The 14,543-nt window shown below is 53.4% G+C and overlaps 7 protein-coding genes and 1 non-coding gene across 8 annotated transcripts; 5 read left to right on the top strand and 3 right to left on the bottom strand.

The window, feature by feature from the left end:
- The first annotated feature begins 65 nt into the window (after positions 1–65).
- On the top strand, positions 66–1,385 carry BDV59DRAFT_179211 (Zn(II)2Cys6 transcription factor domain-containing protein). Its single transcript, XM_073689878.1, has 3 exons — positions 66–213; positions 265–516; positions 571–1,385. The coding sequence occupies exons 1-3, from the start codon at positions 136–138 to the stop codon at positions 1,339–1,341; spliced, it is 1,101 nt and encodes a 366-aa protein (XP_073547748.1). The 5' UTR covers positions 66–135; the 3' UTR covers positions 1,342–1,385.
- Positions 1,386–3,577: 2,192 nt separating this feature from the next.
- BDV59DRAFT_t96 lies at positions 3,578–3,660 on the top strand. Its single transcript has one exon. It is a non-coding gene; the product is annotated as a tRNA-Cys (tRNA).
- Positions 3,661–3,927: 267 nt separating this feature from the next.
- BDV59DRAFT_202337 (uncharacterized protein) lies at positions 3,928–5,041 on the top strand (the record flags this gene model as incomplete). The annotated part of the gene is made up of 3 exons (XM_073694012.1): positions 3,928–4,318; positions 4,387–4,864; positions 4,924–5,041. The coding sequence occupies 3 exons, from the start codon at positions 3,928–3,930 to the stop codon at positions 5,039–5,041; spliced, it is 987 nt and encodes a 328-aa protein (XP_073547747.1).
- A 55-nt stretch (positions 5,042–5,096) lies between these two features.
- Positions 5,097–6,669, bottom strand: BDV59DRAFT_179208 (putative HAD superfamily hydrolase). Its single transcript, XM_073689877.1, has 3 exons — positions 6,427–6,669; positions 6,064–6,366; positions 5,097–5,999 (listed from the first exon to the last, which is right to left on the bottom strand). The coding sequence occupies exons 1-3, from the start codon at positions 6,561–6,563 to the stop codon at positions 5,228–5,230; spliced, it is 1,212 nt and encodes a 403-aa protein (XP_073547746.1). The 5' UTR covers positions 6,564–6,669; the 3' UTR covers positions 5,097–5,227.
- A 98-nt stretch (positions 6,670–6,767) lies between these two features.
- Positions 6,768–8,367, top strand: BDV59DRAFT_208119 (F-box domain protein; the record flags this gene model as incomplete). The annotated part of the gene is made up of 2 exons (XM_073695145.1): positions 6,768–7,147; positions 7,203–8,367. 2 exons carry the CDS (start codon positions 6,768–6,770, stop codon positions 7,972–7,974), a joined length of 1,152 nt encoding a protein of 383 aa, XP_073547745.1. The 3' UTR covers positions 7,975–8,367.
- Positions 8,046–11,687, bottom strand: BDV59DRAFT_36682 (coatomer subunit gamma). Its single transcript, XM_073696269.1, has 6 exons — positions 11,331–11,687; positions 10,916–11,226; positions 9,875–10,841; positions 9,473–9,820; positions 8,606–9,421; positions 8,046–8,544 (listed from the first exon to the last, which is right to left on the bottom strand). The coding sequence occupies exons 1-6, from the start codon at positions 11,404–11,406 to the stop codon at positions 8,312–8,314; spliced, it is 2,751 nt and encodes a 916-aa protein (XP_073547744.1). The 5' UTR covers positions 11,407–11,687; the 3' UTR covers positions 8,046–8,311.
- A 92-nt stretch (positions 11,688–11,779) lies between these two features.
- BDV59DRAFT_179205 (phosducin family protein) lies at positions 11,780–12,859 on the top strand. Its single transcript, XM_073689876.1, has 4 exons — positions 11,780–11,908; positions 11,965–12,147; positions 12,212–12,570; positions 12,619–12,859. Exons 1-4 carry the CDS (start codon positions 11,871–11,873, stop codon positions 12,753–12,755), a joined length of 717 nt encoding a protein of 238 aa, XP_073547743.1. The 5' UTR covers positions 11,780–11,870; the 3' UTR covers positions 12,756–12,859.
- Position 12,860: 1 nt separating this feature from the next.
- Positions 12,861–14,360, bottom strand: rsmA (putative bZIP transcription factor (Fcr3)). Its single transcript, XM_073689875.1, has 3 exons — positions 14,080–14,360; positions 13,742–14,007; positions 12,861–13,675 (listed from the first exon to the last, which is right to left on the bottom strand). Exons 1-3 carry the CDS (start codon positions 14,209–14,211, stop codon positions 13,141–13,143), a joined length of 933 nt encoding a protein of 310 aa, XP_073547742.1. The 5' UTR covers positions 14,212–14,360; the 3' UTR covers positions 12,861–13,140.
- Between the last annotated feature and the right edge of the window lie 183 nt (positions 14,361–14,543).

The following is a 14,543-nucleotide window of genomic DNA, read 5'->3' as shown; positions in this document are numbered from 1 at the left end:
TGTCAAGCTAGTGCTTACGGCGTTCGGATTGTCAGGAGTGCGGAATCCCGATGTTATCTCCAGCCCCGCTCGTAATCTGGATAGAATAACGTCAATAGTGAAAGGTCACCCCAGGCTCAGGCATTATTCAATACTATGTCGAAGCCTCGCCTCCGTCGAAAGCATACGAAATCTCGTCGGGGGTGTCATAACTGTAAACTGCGGCGAGTGAAGGTATATTGGACCCTTTCCAATTTTCGATGGGGACTTACAGCCTCGAGATAGTGCGATGAGACTAGACCGCATTGCATGAATTGTGGCCGCTACGGAGTCATATGCAGCTATACCCCTAGCAATGGTCATACTCTACGACTGGTGCAGGAAATGGAGGTCCCATGCCCTGTCAGTGCAGATGGAACAGCGACCTTTGAGCTCGACGAGGCCTGTACGAACTCGCTACGTTGGTTTCAGTGGGCGCAGACAAGCGCTACCATAATGAACGTTCCACAGGAGGAGATCTTAAGATTGGCCTGCTCGGTAAATAATAGCTTCCTGGTTCGCTAACAAATGTGCACGGCTGACTGAGGGAAGCATCCTTTTCTCATGCATATCATTTTGTCTGTGTCTGCAATGCACTGCCGCCATCTGAGTCCATCTGGTTCCCAAAATCCTACCACCTTCGAAGTCTACCATACCTCTCAATGTACGCAGCTGCTTCTCCAGAAAACCAGACAGCCCCTCCAACAGGAGCTTCGCGATCCTGTGTGGATTGCTGCTACTCTACTTGGCATCGTTGTCTTCTCATCGATATCAACGAATACGCCGGAAGAGGCCTGGCCGCTGAATTCGGACGCGTCGGACTTAGAATGGGTACGAATGACCAGGAACAAAATGGCTCTCTGGGCACTTACCGATCCATTACGATACGACAGTTTATTGCAAGGGATGTTGGGTGAGTACTCCGAGATGTTTCAGCCGGTCAGTACACGTGGAAAAGAAGGAGTTCCTGACACGATAATTCGCTTATGCTGTCTGACTCATTCTTCCACTGCTGATAATAACCCGTACTTCACCGCTGTGCACACGCTTCTTCCACTGCTTGGTCGTTCGCCAGAAGGACTATCTCGGTCTAGCATTCTCGCATTTACGAGTCAGATGGCGCCATCTTTCAGTGCACTTCTACAGGCTAAGGACCCAGTTGCACTGGTACTGTTAGCTTGTTGGTACGATATTGCGCGACGTGTGATTTGGTGGACACAAGACCGTGCCACTGTAGAGCTTGAGTCAATTCGTCAGTATATTTTGAGGAATTACAGGCAATTGGATGGTGTCCTGGATATATTACCAAAGAATGATATTTAGACTTCGCTCGTTCGCGAGGACGTACCTACCAGTATAATTTTCTGTCTATCTATATATTGAAATTATCAAACGCTACTGTTATATTTCGCTTTATCGAGTCAGGTCTGCTGGGCTGTGACAACGAAGCCAAGCCTGGTGTACATTTATTCTTGAACATACGTGAGATGAAGCCATATGTTAGCAACGAAGAGACGAAGGTTTAGTTGTAAGTTCGTCTATATGTATTGTACTATAGAACCGAAATATTGTATGGAAATTCAGAGTCCGCACTACAGTCTATATTGGTTCTCATAAAAATTTCCGTCCAAACTAACAAAGAAAAAAGGGAAAAGAAAATACGAGCGTATAAATTTTTGGCACCTTGCACTGTGTTCGGTACTTGAAAAGGTAAAACATATCTGGCCGTTCAATCCCTTAGCCTCAAGTACATCAAGTAAATTTAGATATGAGACACGCGCCAATACACGGTATACCGAGTTCATGGGGTAGAAAAAAAATATTTCCATTTCCAATACCTCGCAAAACCATAGGTCTCTATGTGTATTGATGCCCGCATCTGATATACGGTTGTCCACCTCCATGCACCCAGGCTCAAAGGTCATACTTGCTACTTTCCTTGTCAGGACAGGAGGAGCCTGAGGCAATAACGATCAAGGCTGGCAACTCACGGGCTGCTTGGTATGTTCGAATGATCAAAGCTTCCATATAACTTGTGATTGTGATAGGCATTTCGATGGGGCGGTAGCGTGGTTGAAAAATGGCAAGTTCTGGCGACAAGTAGGGCAAAGTTTCTCTAGAATCTATGTAAAATGTCAGAACAGGACCATACGAAAGAGAATGTGGTATAACGTAAATGCCCGGGTACTCACGCCTCCGAGTAGAATGCCACCGTTTAAACCATCCATATAAATTCTGCATGGCAACTATTGCGGCTGGGATGGCTAGAAAGACAGCAAATAGACTAAATGTATCGGAACTAGTCCAGCCCATCTTGTCAAAAAAAATTTTTATGACCAAAATGAAAATAAGTGAGAGAAAAACCTGGTGTCTATGTGACTAAAGACAACCTGGGCAGGATGGGTGAAGAAACAATGGAAAAAATATTCACAACAATCCAACGTACATAGATTCGACGTACGAGGCAAAGTCCACTCCATTTATACTCTAAGCTGTAGGATATGTGAATAAAAAACAGCCAATATTTAGGTATTTATCAGTGTGTGGTCTCATAATAGGACATAGCCAGCATAGCCTCTAAATACCTACTACCTGACTACGATGGGTGCGCCATGCAGGCGCAGTTTGGATTGGAACTGGCGATCCTTTGCTTTAAGAGCGTTGCTGACACTGAAGCAGGAATGACTTACAGGAAGATCTGTAGGGCAGGAATGTGATTGTCGCTCAAGAGACAGGGGTTAACCACCACTGCAGCTACGTGGGAAAAGGGCAAAACTTAATACAGTGCTCCGAGTGCCATGTATTTTTGCCTCGTGCATAAAGGACTCTCTAGTCTAAAGGAGTGGTGGAGGCATCCAATACCTACCTTGCGACTAATGTACCTCCTGTGGAGAACCTTGAATGACCACGGGCATTGGACCGCATTCCCGAAATGACGACCTGTTGAGTCTTGGCTCGAAACAAGCGCAATCGACTCCATATCCTCCGGCTCACTAGGCTCGGTTGAACTATTTTGAGCAAGTGGTGGAACGGCTCTAACGAAGCCGCGAGGAAAACTGGCCGAGGAACTATGTGCGACCCTGGCCCTACTAGACTACACCGATGTCCGAAGGGACTACCGTCCATCGGGCATCCATAGTCCTCTGTCCTTTTCTTCCTAATGCTTAAGCTTCTCGTATATGACCAATATATCAATATATTTGGTCAATCTGATATTAGTACTTAAATCTAGATGTAAATGAAGACATCTAATAGCGCCGTATGACTGCATGTACGTGCTGATATCCTACTGATACAGTATGGGATGCGAACAAACAAACTCGTAGTCGTGTAACATAAATTTTGTGGTCGACCACAAATTTTGCAGCCGGTCACATGATTTTGTAGTCGGTCACATAATTTTGACCTGGATGGATTAGAATTGTCTATTGGACTTCGAAAAGAATGTTTCTGTCCTATAGAGAGTGGTCAGGGAGGTGGTAGAAACCCAATATGCTACTTTGCCACCAAACCATACTCCATAGGTAATTCAAATTAAAAGTGTGGATAGCAAGAAAGCGGGTCGATAGATCAGTGGTAGATCGAGAGATTGCAGTTATCTGAATCATCTCCAGGTCGTGGGTTCGATCCCCACTCGGCCCTCTTACATTTATTTTATTTTTCTTATTCCTCTTGTTTATGCTTGCCCCTGAGTTTGTTAATACATGATTCTAAATATCAATCAAGGTCTGATGTCAGAAGGATGTCCGCTACGTATCATGAAGGGCAGGGAGACATGCACAGGCCATCTCGGCCCCATTTTAGCGCAGACCGTTCAATATTAGTTGAACAGTAATCACTCGCTATGAAGCCCCTACAGTCTCCTATCTGGAGCCGACTCTGACTTTCACAGTTGCCCAACACAACATCATGAGCCAACCGACTCTACCCCCAACCCCCGAAGGGGTCACCTTCACTGGGCAAACCGTGCTCATCACAGGAGGAAACACAGGGATAGGCCTCGAAACTGCCCGTCAGTGTCTGGTCCTGCAAGCAAAGCGAGTGATCGTTACCGTCCGCTCCGAAGCCAAGGCGCAGGATGCACTGTCAACTCTAAGAAACGACCCGGGCGTGCGCAGTGCCAACCCGGACGCCACGCTTGAGGCCTTCATCTTGGATCTGGAAGACTGTCAGTCGGCCATCGACTTTGTACAGAAGGTCAAGCGGGAAGTTGCTGAGCTGGATGTCCTCCTGTGCAATGCCGGAATCAGCTTGCCCGAGTATCAAATGACGAAGACTGGCCATGAAAAAATCATGCAAGGTGTGTAGCGCAATACGGCTCTTGCGTTTGCAATATCTCCTGTGGCGGTCATTCTTACTATTATCCAGTCAATTGCTACTCCCATTTCCTCATTGTGATGGAACTTCTGCCTCTTCTCCGTGCCACGGCGGCCATGCGGAAGACGCCCTCTCGATGCACCATGGTTGGGTCGTATTCCCACGAGAACAATTCCCTGGTCAATTCTCCCATTCCAGACGGTGTCTCAATCGTCGAGTTCTTCGATGACCCGGCCAACTATGTCAAATACAAGCAGTACATGAACAGCAAGCTTGTTTTGCATGCCTTCATCCAGCATCTGGCAACGGTTATACCTTCGACGGAAGTCATAGTGAATGCTCCCTGCCCCGGGGTGGTGGCGACCACACTAATGAAAGATTACCCCTTGTGGCTCCGCACTTTTATGTTCTTGTGGCATAAGACTCTGGCTCGTTCTGTAGAAGAAGGAGCTAGAGCGTTGATCTATGCTGCTCGCGTGGCTGGCGAGGAGACCCACGGGAAGTATATCTCCAACAATAAAGTGGCCAGGTATGCGTTCCCTTTGCCCCAATTTCTATGGGATGTGAGCTGATGTTTGTCTGGGATAGTGGAGCAAGTGTGCTGCAGGGGAAGGACGGTCAGGAGTTTGCTGGTCGGGTGTGGACGGACGTGTGCAACGATGTCCGCAAAGTAAGCCCTGATGTACCAATCCCTGCCCCCGGGTAGATTGGCTGCTCTATCGTAGACCCCGATACCTGTACATAAAGCCGTATATACACGTCTGGTATTGGCAGGATGAGAAATATATTGATGGTATCTCCATATATGAACAAGGAAAACGCGATCTCAGCGAACTCTATAATGCGTCTTCACCTAACACCGCTCTATCTACACAAGCAATGCAATGGATATCTAGACCTTCCATTGCGAGGTCTTCAATCCATATTCGACCGCCTTCTGGACGTTGTCCAGAATAGTCTCGGGCGTCCACGTGGGCTCTCCGCCACTGTAAACACCAGTTCTCACAAGAAGCGAGTGCCACTTGCTGCCGTGCGGGCTGCGATAAGTGTTCGCGCCCTGGATATCCGACTCCGGATTGTCGCCAACCATGTAGACATTCCGAAGAGGGATATTTGCCGACGGGCCAAACGCCCGCGAGCGATTCCGCAGCATCTGGTTTTCTGCGAACTCATACGTACCCTGATAGGGCTTTCCAATCACCGTCTTCTTCAACTCGGCACCCTTGTTCGGCCCCCCTGTGACGGCGGCCCAGACACCTTCCAATGCCTCGCGGAACCCGCCCTGGCCGAGACGCGGAAGGTGATACGCGGCTGCCCACCACAGATCGGGATTGGAGAAGTACAGGGGTGGCTGGCCGTCTTGCAAGTAGCCACGATTGGGGAGGTCGGTTCGACCGTTCCTCTCGGAAACGGTCCCTAAGACGCCCTGACTCGACAGGAGAAAATCCATGACCACCTGTGCATCCAATGCCCAGTCCCGGGGGTCATTGAAGACGAAGATCGCATCCACCTTGAGTCCATTTGTAGGGTCCGCGGAGTTACTGGGATTCGGAAGGGGACGGGCGAATTGCTTATAATAATCCTGGAAGACCTTGGAAAAGGGCCAGACAGTTGGATTTTCCATGAAGATGTCACCGGGCGTCACCACGTTCTTGAATCCATACCTGGGAAGATGTCAGACCTGGCCTGCTAGAACAATGGATCTAGAACAAAGAGAGGACGGCGTACTGCTCTGCAACCTGGCGACAACGATCACCGTCCCCTCCAACAACCAGAACACATTTGTTCTCCAAGGAGCTCTGCTCGTCAGGGCCCCTCACCAGCTCCGCAAAGGGGGAATGGCTCTGTACGATCACCGAGGGATCCAGGGGTACCTGCAGCTTCTCACTAATCTCGGCCACTCTTTCCGTCTCGTGTTTTCCGCCTCCATTGGTGAGAAGGATAAAAGGGATGCCTTGGTCTTTGAGCAGGGCCAATGACTCTGCGGCGCCGGGAATGGGCTTCGCGGATCGGAGAAGAACACCGTCAATGCTAGGAGTGAGAATATCAGCATTTGAACAAAGTTGGGCCGGACCAGCAATGCTCACTCACTCAAAGGCAAAGGCAAAGTCTGGTATGCGCCTGGCTGTTTGAATGGACCGTCGACCGCAATGCGTCACTCCACGATACGAGCGCGAAGATAAGCGCTGAAGAAGTCCGACGGAGCGGCGGAGATAGGGAACACTCATCCTGGAGGTCAATGCATGCAATAGAGTAGAAGAGGAGAAGAGGGAAGGCCGCGAGAGGAGGGAGAAGAGGAGAAGGAGGAGGAAGGGAGGAGGAGATAAGGCGGAGGAAGATCGGCATGATATCATCCGAACCTCCACTCCAACTATTTCCTCTTCATCTTCAAACATCACCACCACCACCGCCAACGATGGCTGTCGCCCTCCATGCCACACCCCTCTCCCGCAATCTACCTCCCTACCGAGCTCGTGGTGCTGATTGTCTCCTTCGCCGCTGCCGATGAGCCCTCCCGTCGCCAGCGCACCCTCCACAGCTGCTGTCTCGTCTCGCGTCAATGGTACTCGGCAGCCATCTCCTACCTCTACGAACGACCTCAACTCAACTCCGGCACCGCCTTTAGACGCTTCACCGAGACCATCAGCCCGCCGATAGGCGCGCGCCGGAGCAAAATCAACCTCGGCAGTCTCGTCCACCGGCTCGACCTGAGCGGACTCGTCCACCACAGCTCCCCCAGTCTCACCGCACGTCTCCTCGGCCGTATCAAAGACCACCTCGAGGTCTTCATAGCCCCGAGAGTCTCCTTCTCGTCCGTAAACCCCCAATCTTCCTTACTATCAAACACCCTCCTAACGCCCCCGCAGAACCAACAGCCTCCCCGCGCTCTCCAAATGCCTCAACCTCCGCCAACTCGATCTCTCCCTCGTCGGCGACCCGATCGCCTTCCCCAGCCTCAAAAAGGCCCTCCATAGACTCACCCGCCTGGTCTCCCTCCGTCTTCCCCAGTCCACCACCCTCACCACGGACCGCGACTCCGATTCCGACTCCGACTCCACCGCTTGGCCACCGCACCTGCACCGCCTCCAGCTCAGCGGCCGTTTCTCCCCGCAGACCATCCCCCTCTTCGCCTGGCCCCCCGCGCTCACCAGCTTGGCGCTCAAAAACACCGACTGCACCGTCGAGCACATTGCCAGCCTCCTGAGCAGCCCGCACCTGAGCCACTCCCTCACCCGGCTGACCATCTCCAACGCCAACCGCTTCCTAACCCCGGACTCCATCAACGCCATCCCCGCCTTCCTCCCGAATCTCGTCTTCCTCAGCGTCCCCGGCGATCTCGTCGAGGACCCCTTCTTCGACATCGCCGGTCATGCCTCCCCGCCCCTCGCCCTGGAGGTGCTCCAGCTCGGGTACCCCTATCTGGACGCCTGCTTGAACTTCTCCGTGCCGGCCTTGGTGCGCGCCCTCGATGCGGGCCTGGCTAATCTCTGCGCCGTTGGCTTCTCCGAGGAGGTGTTCTGTACCGAGGACAGGATCGAGGACGATGAGGATATCGAACAGGCGTTGCAGAAACGTGATGCGGAGCGGGGCTCGCAGTCCCGTGCCGAGGAGTCGTGGGTAGGTGTGTACTATTTCTGAGATTCCGCCTTTACATATGATTCTGAGCGACTTGCCTTTGTATATATAACCCTACTTGTTCATAAGAGAATAATCCATAGTCCATATCATATTGTCTATAAGCGGAAACGTCTAATGAACGCATTGTCACGAGTTGTCGAGATACATGGCGTAAAGCAGACCATAAACATGCAAGACTACACTTCTCTCGAGCAAAAAAGTGCATTATAATTGGCAAAGTTTTAAAAGGAACAACGACACATCAAGAAAACAAAAAAACAAGTCCGATCTCATAATGCTGGACCCGCTGCAGAAATGCGCCACCAAGGTCATCATGCCCTATTACAATTTACAAAGTTCAAGCGACGGACGCAACCACAGCAGAAGCAACCCCCTCTTCCTCCGCCCGGACGGTGATCTTCGTCGTGACGCCCGTCTTGCTGGAGAACGCCATCTTGATCAGAGCCGCAACCCGGCCGCCGGTTACCGTCTTCCCGAACAGCTTGAGCGTGTGTGTGCTATTGCTCAGGGCCACATCGGTGCCCTCCAGCGGCTGCAGAGACAGCGTGGAGATCAACTGCTCGGTAGCGTCTGTGATAACGTTAGCATATGACGTACAATCCGGAAAACAAGCACCCCATGTTCAGCCTACCTGTGATGCCCTTCATGTTGCTGAGCTGCAACGTCTCGCTGATCTCCTCGCCGTTGGCGCCCGTCTGCTCCCAGACGTGGTCGAAGCTACCGGCGAAAGTAGGAATGACGTAGTCGCTGCCGGTGAGCTCCAGATCCTCGACCTGGTATTCGTCCTCGTATCCGGATTCCTCGGGCTCGCCGGTCGTGGGATCGATCTCCTTGCTGGTGAACTTGAGGACATTGGTGAATGACGTGACGGGGACGCTGTGCTCGCCACCAAGCTTCTTGAACGTAACATATACAATGCCCGGCTCGTTCGTAGCCAGCTTCGGCGCAGGGACGATAAACTCTTCCTCCAGGGCGTCCTCCTCGGACGGCGTGGCGACCACAGTGACATCCTCAAGCACGGTGTCGGGCAGAGTGTTCTTGATGTCGTACTGGAGCACGACGTGTTCCTTGAAGATGTGTTTGACCGCGGTAACAACGTATTCCGTCTCGCTCTCGGAGAGCTCAACAGGGACAGAAGACTTGAGCAGGGTTCCGTATTCCTTGAGTTCGGGGATCTGCATAAGCTGCTCGGCATACTTCTGCGTCGCCGCAGCGGTGGCGGCCTCGGCGACTCCGTTGGCCTTGCTCTTAGTAGGACCAGCCGAGGGAGCCTTGAGAGTCGGGGTGGCGGAGGTAAGCTTCTTCGTCCGCTCTTCGGCCAACGCCTGCTCCTGGCTGACCACGGGGATCGTGGCGACGTCGAAGGCTGCGGCGAAAGTCTGCTTGTCATTCGAGGTCACGTACATGACCAATTGGTGCTCGAATGTGGAGAGGGAGTACATGGAATCTACAGCATATGAGCCACGGAGCCTGTACACCATAAGGCGCGAATACATACCATTCTTGATGAACGAAGACGCCATCTCGTCTTCCTCGGCCATCAGCCGAAGGTTGAGCGCCGCACGGTCACGCACCTCATCGTCAGTGTCATCAAGACACCGGGTGAGCAGAACGGAGACACTGGACTTCACCTCGGGATCCTTCTGTCCCACACCGAACTTGGCGAGGGCCGTCACAGCGGCGGCACGGACGATGGCATTCTCCAGAACGACCCGGTTGTAGATGTAGCGAATATACTTGGTCGGGTGAGATGTCTTGGGGCCTTCCACACCGAGGAGATGCAGGATTCGGACCGAGAGCTTGGTGAACTCGCAGTCCTCGATGAACTCACAGAGATGGGCGAGGGCTAGGGATGGTTAGCAACAGCAGCCGGCAGCAGCTACGAGATACAATAACATACCGTCCTCCTTGCTCTCAGGAACGAACTTGATCAGATCAAACATGCTCTCCACTACACTCCGCTTGAAGTCATAACCACCCTCATCTCGCAGAATGCCACTCAAGAATGAGAGCATGCCGGCCTGCTTACTGGGGAACTTCAGGCACAGCGTGCGGATGGCCTCGACGATAGTGATCTTGAACTCGTCCGTGATATCGGCCATGAATCCGGAGATCTGTTTCATCAAGCGGTCGACGCTAGCCTCGTTACCGGTCTTGAGAAGGGTGGTGATCGCAAAGGTAGCGATGGAGCGGTTGGAGTTGGAGATCAGCGACTCGATATCGGGGTTGCACACATTCACGACATGGGGCTTGAAAGTGGCGAAGTTGTGGAGAATGCGAATGGCCGCGAACCTGGTGATCGACCGGGGAGACGACAGGAACAGCTGCAACACATGAACGGCCTGGGAGGCCTCTGGGTCGGAGACATCGCGCATGTCGCAGATGGCCTTCGCAGCTTCAAAGTTCACCATCTCATGCTTGTGTCGGAGCCAGCCATCAAGCATCTGCATCATAGGCTTCCGCAGGCCGGGGTCCTCCTCAGCCAATTTGGCCGCTAACCGCACCAACAGCACCAGCGCAGCAGGACTCTTGATCACCCCCGCGGCACCATACTGCTGGACCATCTTCACCAGCGCCATCCGGTCGTGCGAACGCATTTGGTAGAGGAGACCGATGGCGTGATATTGGGTCATGAAATTCGACTGCGAGATGGCGTGGGGCTGGGCACTGCCGCCGAAACCAAGGAAACCGGTCGATTGCTTGGAGGCCGAGGCGGCTTCTTGGGTCTCGCTCTGCCATCTCCGGACAACGTCACGGGCAATGGGGAGGAGGTGGTAAGAGGACACGAGGGCGGCGGAGGAAACCGAAGGGGTCTTGTCGACAATAGCCGTCTTGATCAAACGCTCGATGCCTTGAACGGTGGTGGCCTTTTTCCCGAATTTAGTGTCAGCCCACGCGAAACACGATCCTTGGAATAAATCGCCTCAGGGGATTCGCTTACATCGATAATGCGACAGAGCGCACGGATGGCATTGGCCCGGTAGACGACGTCGCTCCCGACCGCGGTATCCTTCATGATAATGCTTGTCGACATGATCACATCCTCGGCGGTGTTGGCGAGCTCCTTCAGGATGAGATACACCATTTGCCGTAGCGACGGGTCCTTATTCTGAAACAGTTTGGAGATACCGAAGAACAGCGTGGTGGCCTCGTTCGTGGGGAATTGCTCGCCCGTGAAGACGAGGACGGCAATTTTGGTCAGGAGCGTGCGGCATTGTCGAGGGGAGATGGGAGACGTATTGAACAATCGAGCTAGAAGCCGAGAAGAAAGCGGAGAGCGTTGTCAGCAGACGTTCTCTGATATTTGACGCGATTGCCCGGGAGAATTGGTAAGGGGTAAGGTGGGATGTCCCTACCATCTTGAAATACGGAGGTCCGATCGAGCTTGATCATAGTCTGATCGGCGTCCTCATCTTTCTTCATGTAACTCATGGCGGCGGGCTGCCCGAATTGCAGCAGCAACAGCACGCTCTATAGCAATGGGTAATTGAAGAGCCGTCGGAACGGGAATCACAGGGAGTCGAGGGTATTCACGTTGGGTGCAAGGCGGTGTATATGCTGACGACTACCGCGCCTTCACGAGCCGGCGGACAAGAAACGATCGAATAGGGGGTAAGCGGCGAGAAAGGAGGGTCGAGAAGGGAGAGAGAGAGTCGGGAGAAAGACGAGGGTGGAGGAGAAGCCTGGGGTGAAGGCGGGCCAGGAGGACGATGGGATGTTTGTAGTTGAGCTCAATCTCCAGGTGGCCTTAGTCCCGTCCGCCCACGCAAACAGTGCAAACAGGCGGGCTCCTGCGCAGAGGTCTCCGTACGTATACTACGAAGTATCTACGCCGTTCTACTCTCCATTCCTTCACACCCTCATTTCCTCTCTTCTTCTCCCTCCCCCCTCTCACAATGCAGGTCGAAGTCAACCCCAACGAAGACACCGAATGGTCTGTCTCCTCAAACCACCCGATCCCACGATGGCCTCACGCTCACCCCGCCACAGGAACGACATCCTCCGCAAACACGGCGTCATCCCCGAAAAGCCCCAAGATCCCGAACCGCTCATTCAAGAAGCTCTCGTCGAAGCGGAGCGGAAAGCCTACGAGAACCGACTGGAAGACAAGGACCTCGACGAACTCGACGAGCTCGAGGATGAGGAGGATGAGGCGTTTCTGGAGCAGTACCGGTGCGTGCGCCCCTACAGCAAATAAAACCCCAGCCGGGGGCTGATCGAACAAATTCCAACACAGCAAAAAGCGGATGGCCGAGCTCTCCACCATCCAGCAGACCAGTCTCTACAACCAAGTGTACCCGCTTCAAAAGGTCGACTATGCGCGCGAAGTGACAGAGGCTTCCAACAAGGCCTTTGTCCTGGTACATCTGACATCGTCGTCCAGTGGCAATCCTGAGTCTCGCATTCTGGCAGAGCTCTGGCGGCAACTGGCGACCAAATATGGGGATATTAAGTTCTGTGAGATTCGCGGGAACATGTGCATCGAGGGCTACCCGGACCGCAACACCCCGACGATCTTGGTCTACAAGGATGGGGAGATCCGGCGACAGCTAATCACACTGAAAGAACTTCGCGGGCCCAGAACGAAGATAGAAGGTAGGTTGATTGCTACTGGGCCGTGCTGGATTCACTAACGTTCCATAGACCTGGAGCGGATGCTTCTGGACCTCGGCGCCCTGAAAGAAAGCGATGTCCGTCTGAAGAAGCGATCAGATTCATCTGACGAGGACCGCCCATCGAACAAGCCACAGGTTGATGATGACGATGACGACTGGGATTAGGAAAAGCAATAATATATAGCACTGTAGGTCCTGGCGACCGACAACGACCATATAGATGTACGTACAACAATGTAGGAGATGCATGACATCTGATATTACCATCGTGCTTTGATTGGCAATGCAAGTCGCATAAAGGGTGACAGAGTGACAACATATATCGCAACCACCACCCATTAAAGAAAGACGCTACCAAGACTCCAAGCCCAGGGCATCAGATGACAACCCTATAAACCACCCTGCCAGCAGACAAATAACCAAACGACAAGAGACACATCCAAAAATCAATCCCTCACGCATAACCCACCCACAATGGCACGCCGAACCAATAATCCAACCCAAGAAAAAAAAATATACATAACATCGTAACCACGCAATATATCGCCCATCAGATCAACTCATCCCGATTGGCCGCAGCGCTCTCCTCGATAGCCTGGCGCACCTGGTTCTCCGCAAATGCCGGGCCCTGGCCATCGCATTGCGCCAGGCCTTTGAGCCGGTCCGACACATCGCCGATATCGACGAGGCCGCGACGGAACAGGTCGTGCTCCTGGATGAGGTCCCAGGTGGCGCCGGCGTCCAGCAGACGCTCGCCGGTCTTCTCGCAGATGGTGACGCGATGACGGCGCGAGGGCTCGCCCGACCCCTCGGGCGCGAGCCGGGCGCTAAAGTCCGTCGGGGAGTAGTTCAAGGGGCCGGTGGTGGTGGGTTCGGCGTCGGGGCCCGCACCGTGCGGCGAGCGCTGGGCGGCAGCCGACTGGGACGTGGCTCGCAGGATTTCGTTCTCGGTGGTGAACTTGGCCAGCTGCTGTTTCAGCCGTTCGTTGTCCGCCATCAGCGTGCTGGATTCCTGTTGCAGGCTGTTGACTTTCTCCTCCAGCTCGCGCACATGGCGCTCCTTGCGCTCACGGAACGCTCGTTGACTACAGCGTCGACGAGTTAGTTCTCTCTCTGTGACTGGCTCTCCATCTGTGGCGGTTGGCACTTACGCCGCCCGGTTCTGCGCCTTCCGTTTGGTCTGGGCCGGGTTCATATTGGCCCCCTCCTTCTCCTCGCTGCTACTCCGGCCCATACCGTGATCGCCGAGGTGCTCCTCCCCGTCGGCGGACGCTCGCTCATGGTTGTTGTGGACTTCATTGCTGGACACGGAGTGTTTGGTGAAGGACTCGGGCGGCGAATGGGGCGGCGGGACAAGGGAGGTGGGAGCGGCGGGGTTTTCGAAACGAAAGCTCGTCGGATCAAAGGATTGATAGTTCTACAGGCCCCGTTGCATGGTTAGCGGTTGCGCAGACCTCGCAGCACGGGGTCGAGGCCCGGGGAAGCAGACCAGAGAAGCCAAGGGGTCTTGTATATCCTCAGGGTGCGAGGTATGGTTTGTCTGTTCGGGTGTCGGGAGGCCATGAAGGCCGTACAGCGAGAAAGGGTGGGAGGGGGGGTTGGAGTAATAGGAATAATCCATCTCTAGAGCGTTCCCTTGTGTGAAGGCAATCGGTCAAGAGGAGAAGCCGCCAGAAACGGTCGAGAGGGAGGATTGATGGACGATGATGTCTGCGATGATTTCCATCGCCTTCTTGAGATGTGGAGAGTCTAGAAGTGCATTAGTCAGGTGGGGGACGGCCGTGATTGGCGGGGTGTCCGAGTATACAATACTACGATGCCCGACTTCACCTACACGAGGGCCTACACTTGCAGTTGGGATACGTCTGAATAAGAGTGGGATTAGATGGTAATGACGAGGCTAGATCATGCTAAAGCCCCCGGACTCGGTGGCTTTCGGGAAACCTCCAAGCC

The sequence above is a fragment of the Aspergillus ambiguus genome, assembly GCF_047715705.1.
Source record: "Aspergillus ambiguus strain CBS 117.58 unplaced genomic scaffold BDV59scaffold_17, whole genome shotgun sequence".
NCBI classification, from domain to species: Eukaryota; Fungi; Ascomycota; class Eurotiomycetes; order Eurotiales; family Aspergillaceae; genus Aspergillus; species Aspergillus ambiguus.
This window is presented reverse-complemented; position numbering and strand designations above follow the sequence as displayed.

Coding starts and splice junctions, on each gene's coding strand:
- BDV59DRAFT_179208 (XM_073689877.1), bottom strand. CDS start 6,563: ATGAGTGTTCCCTATCTCCGCCGCTCCGTCGGACTTCTTCAGCGCTTA. Junction 6,367..6,426: donor GACTTTGCCTTTGCCTTTGA/GTGAGTGAGCAT, acceptor TCTCACTCCTAG/CATTGACGGTGTTCTTCTCC. Junction 6,000..6,063: donor TGTCGCCAGGTTGCAGAGCA/GTACGCCGTCCT, acceptor ACATCTTCCCAG/GTATGGATTCAAGAACGTGG.
- BDV59DRAFT_179205 (XM_073689876.1), top strand. CDS start 11,871: ATGCAGGTCGAAGTCAACCCCAACGAAGACACCGAATG. Junction 11,909..11,964: donor CCCAACGAAGACACCGAATG/GTCTGTCTCCTC, acceptor ACCCCGCCACAG/GAACGACATCCTCCGCAAAC. Junction 12,571..12,618: donor GCCCAGAACGAAGATAGAAG/GTAGGTTGATTG, acceptor AACGTTCCATAG/ACCTGGAGCGGATGCTTCTG.
- BDV59DRAFT_179211 (XM_073689878.1), top strand. CDS start 136: ATGTCGAAGCCTCGCCTCCGTCGAAAGCATACGAAATCTCGTCGGGGG. Junction 214..264: donor GTAAACTGCGGCGAGTGAAG/GTATATTGGACC, acceptor GCCTCGAGATAG/TGCGATGAGACTAGACCGCA. Junction 517..570: donor TCTTAAGATTGGCCTGCTCG/GTAAATAATAGC, acceptor GACTGAGGGAAG/CATCCTTTTCTCATGCATAT.
- rsmA (XM_073689875.1), bottom strand. CDS start 14,211: ATGGATTATTCCTATTACTCCAACCCCCCCTCCCACCCTTTCTCGCTG. Junction 14,008..14,079: donor AAGACCCCTTGGCTTCTCTG/GTCTGCTTCCCC, acceptor CGGGGCCTGTAG/AACTATCAATCCTTTGATCC. Junction 13,676..13,741: donor AAGGCGCAGAACCGGGCGGC/GTAAGTGCCAAC, acceptor TCGACGCTGTAG/TCAACGAGCGTTCCGTGAGC.
- BDV59DRAFT_36682 (XM_073696269.1), bottom strand. CDS start 11,406: ATGAGTTACATGAAGAAAGATGAGGACGCCGATCAGACTATGATCAAG. Junction 10,842..10,915: donor CGCTCTGTCGCATTATCGAT/GTAAGCGAATCC, acceptor TTCGGGAAAAAG/GCCACCACCGTTCAAGGCAT. Junction 9,422..9,472: donor GTCTTCGTTCATCAAGAATG/GTATGTATTCGC, acceptor CATATGCTGTAG/ATTCCATGTACTCCCTCTCC.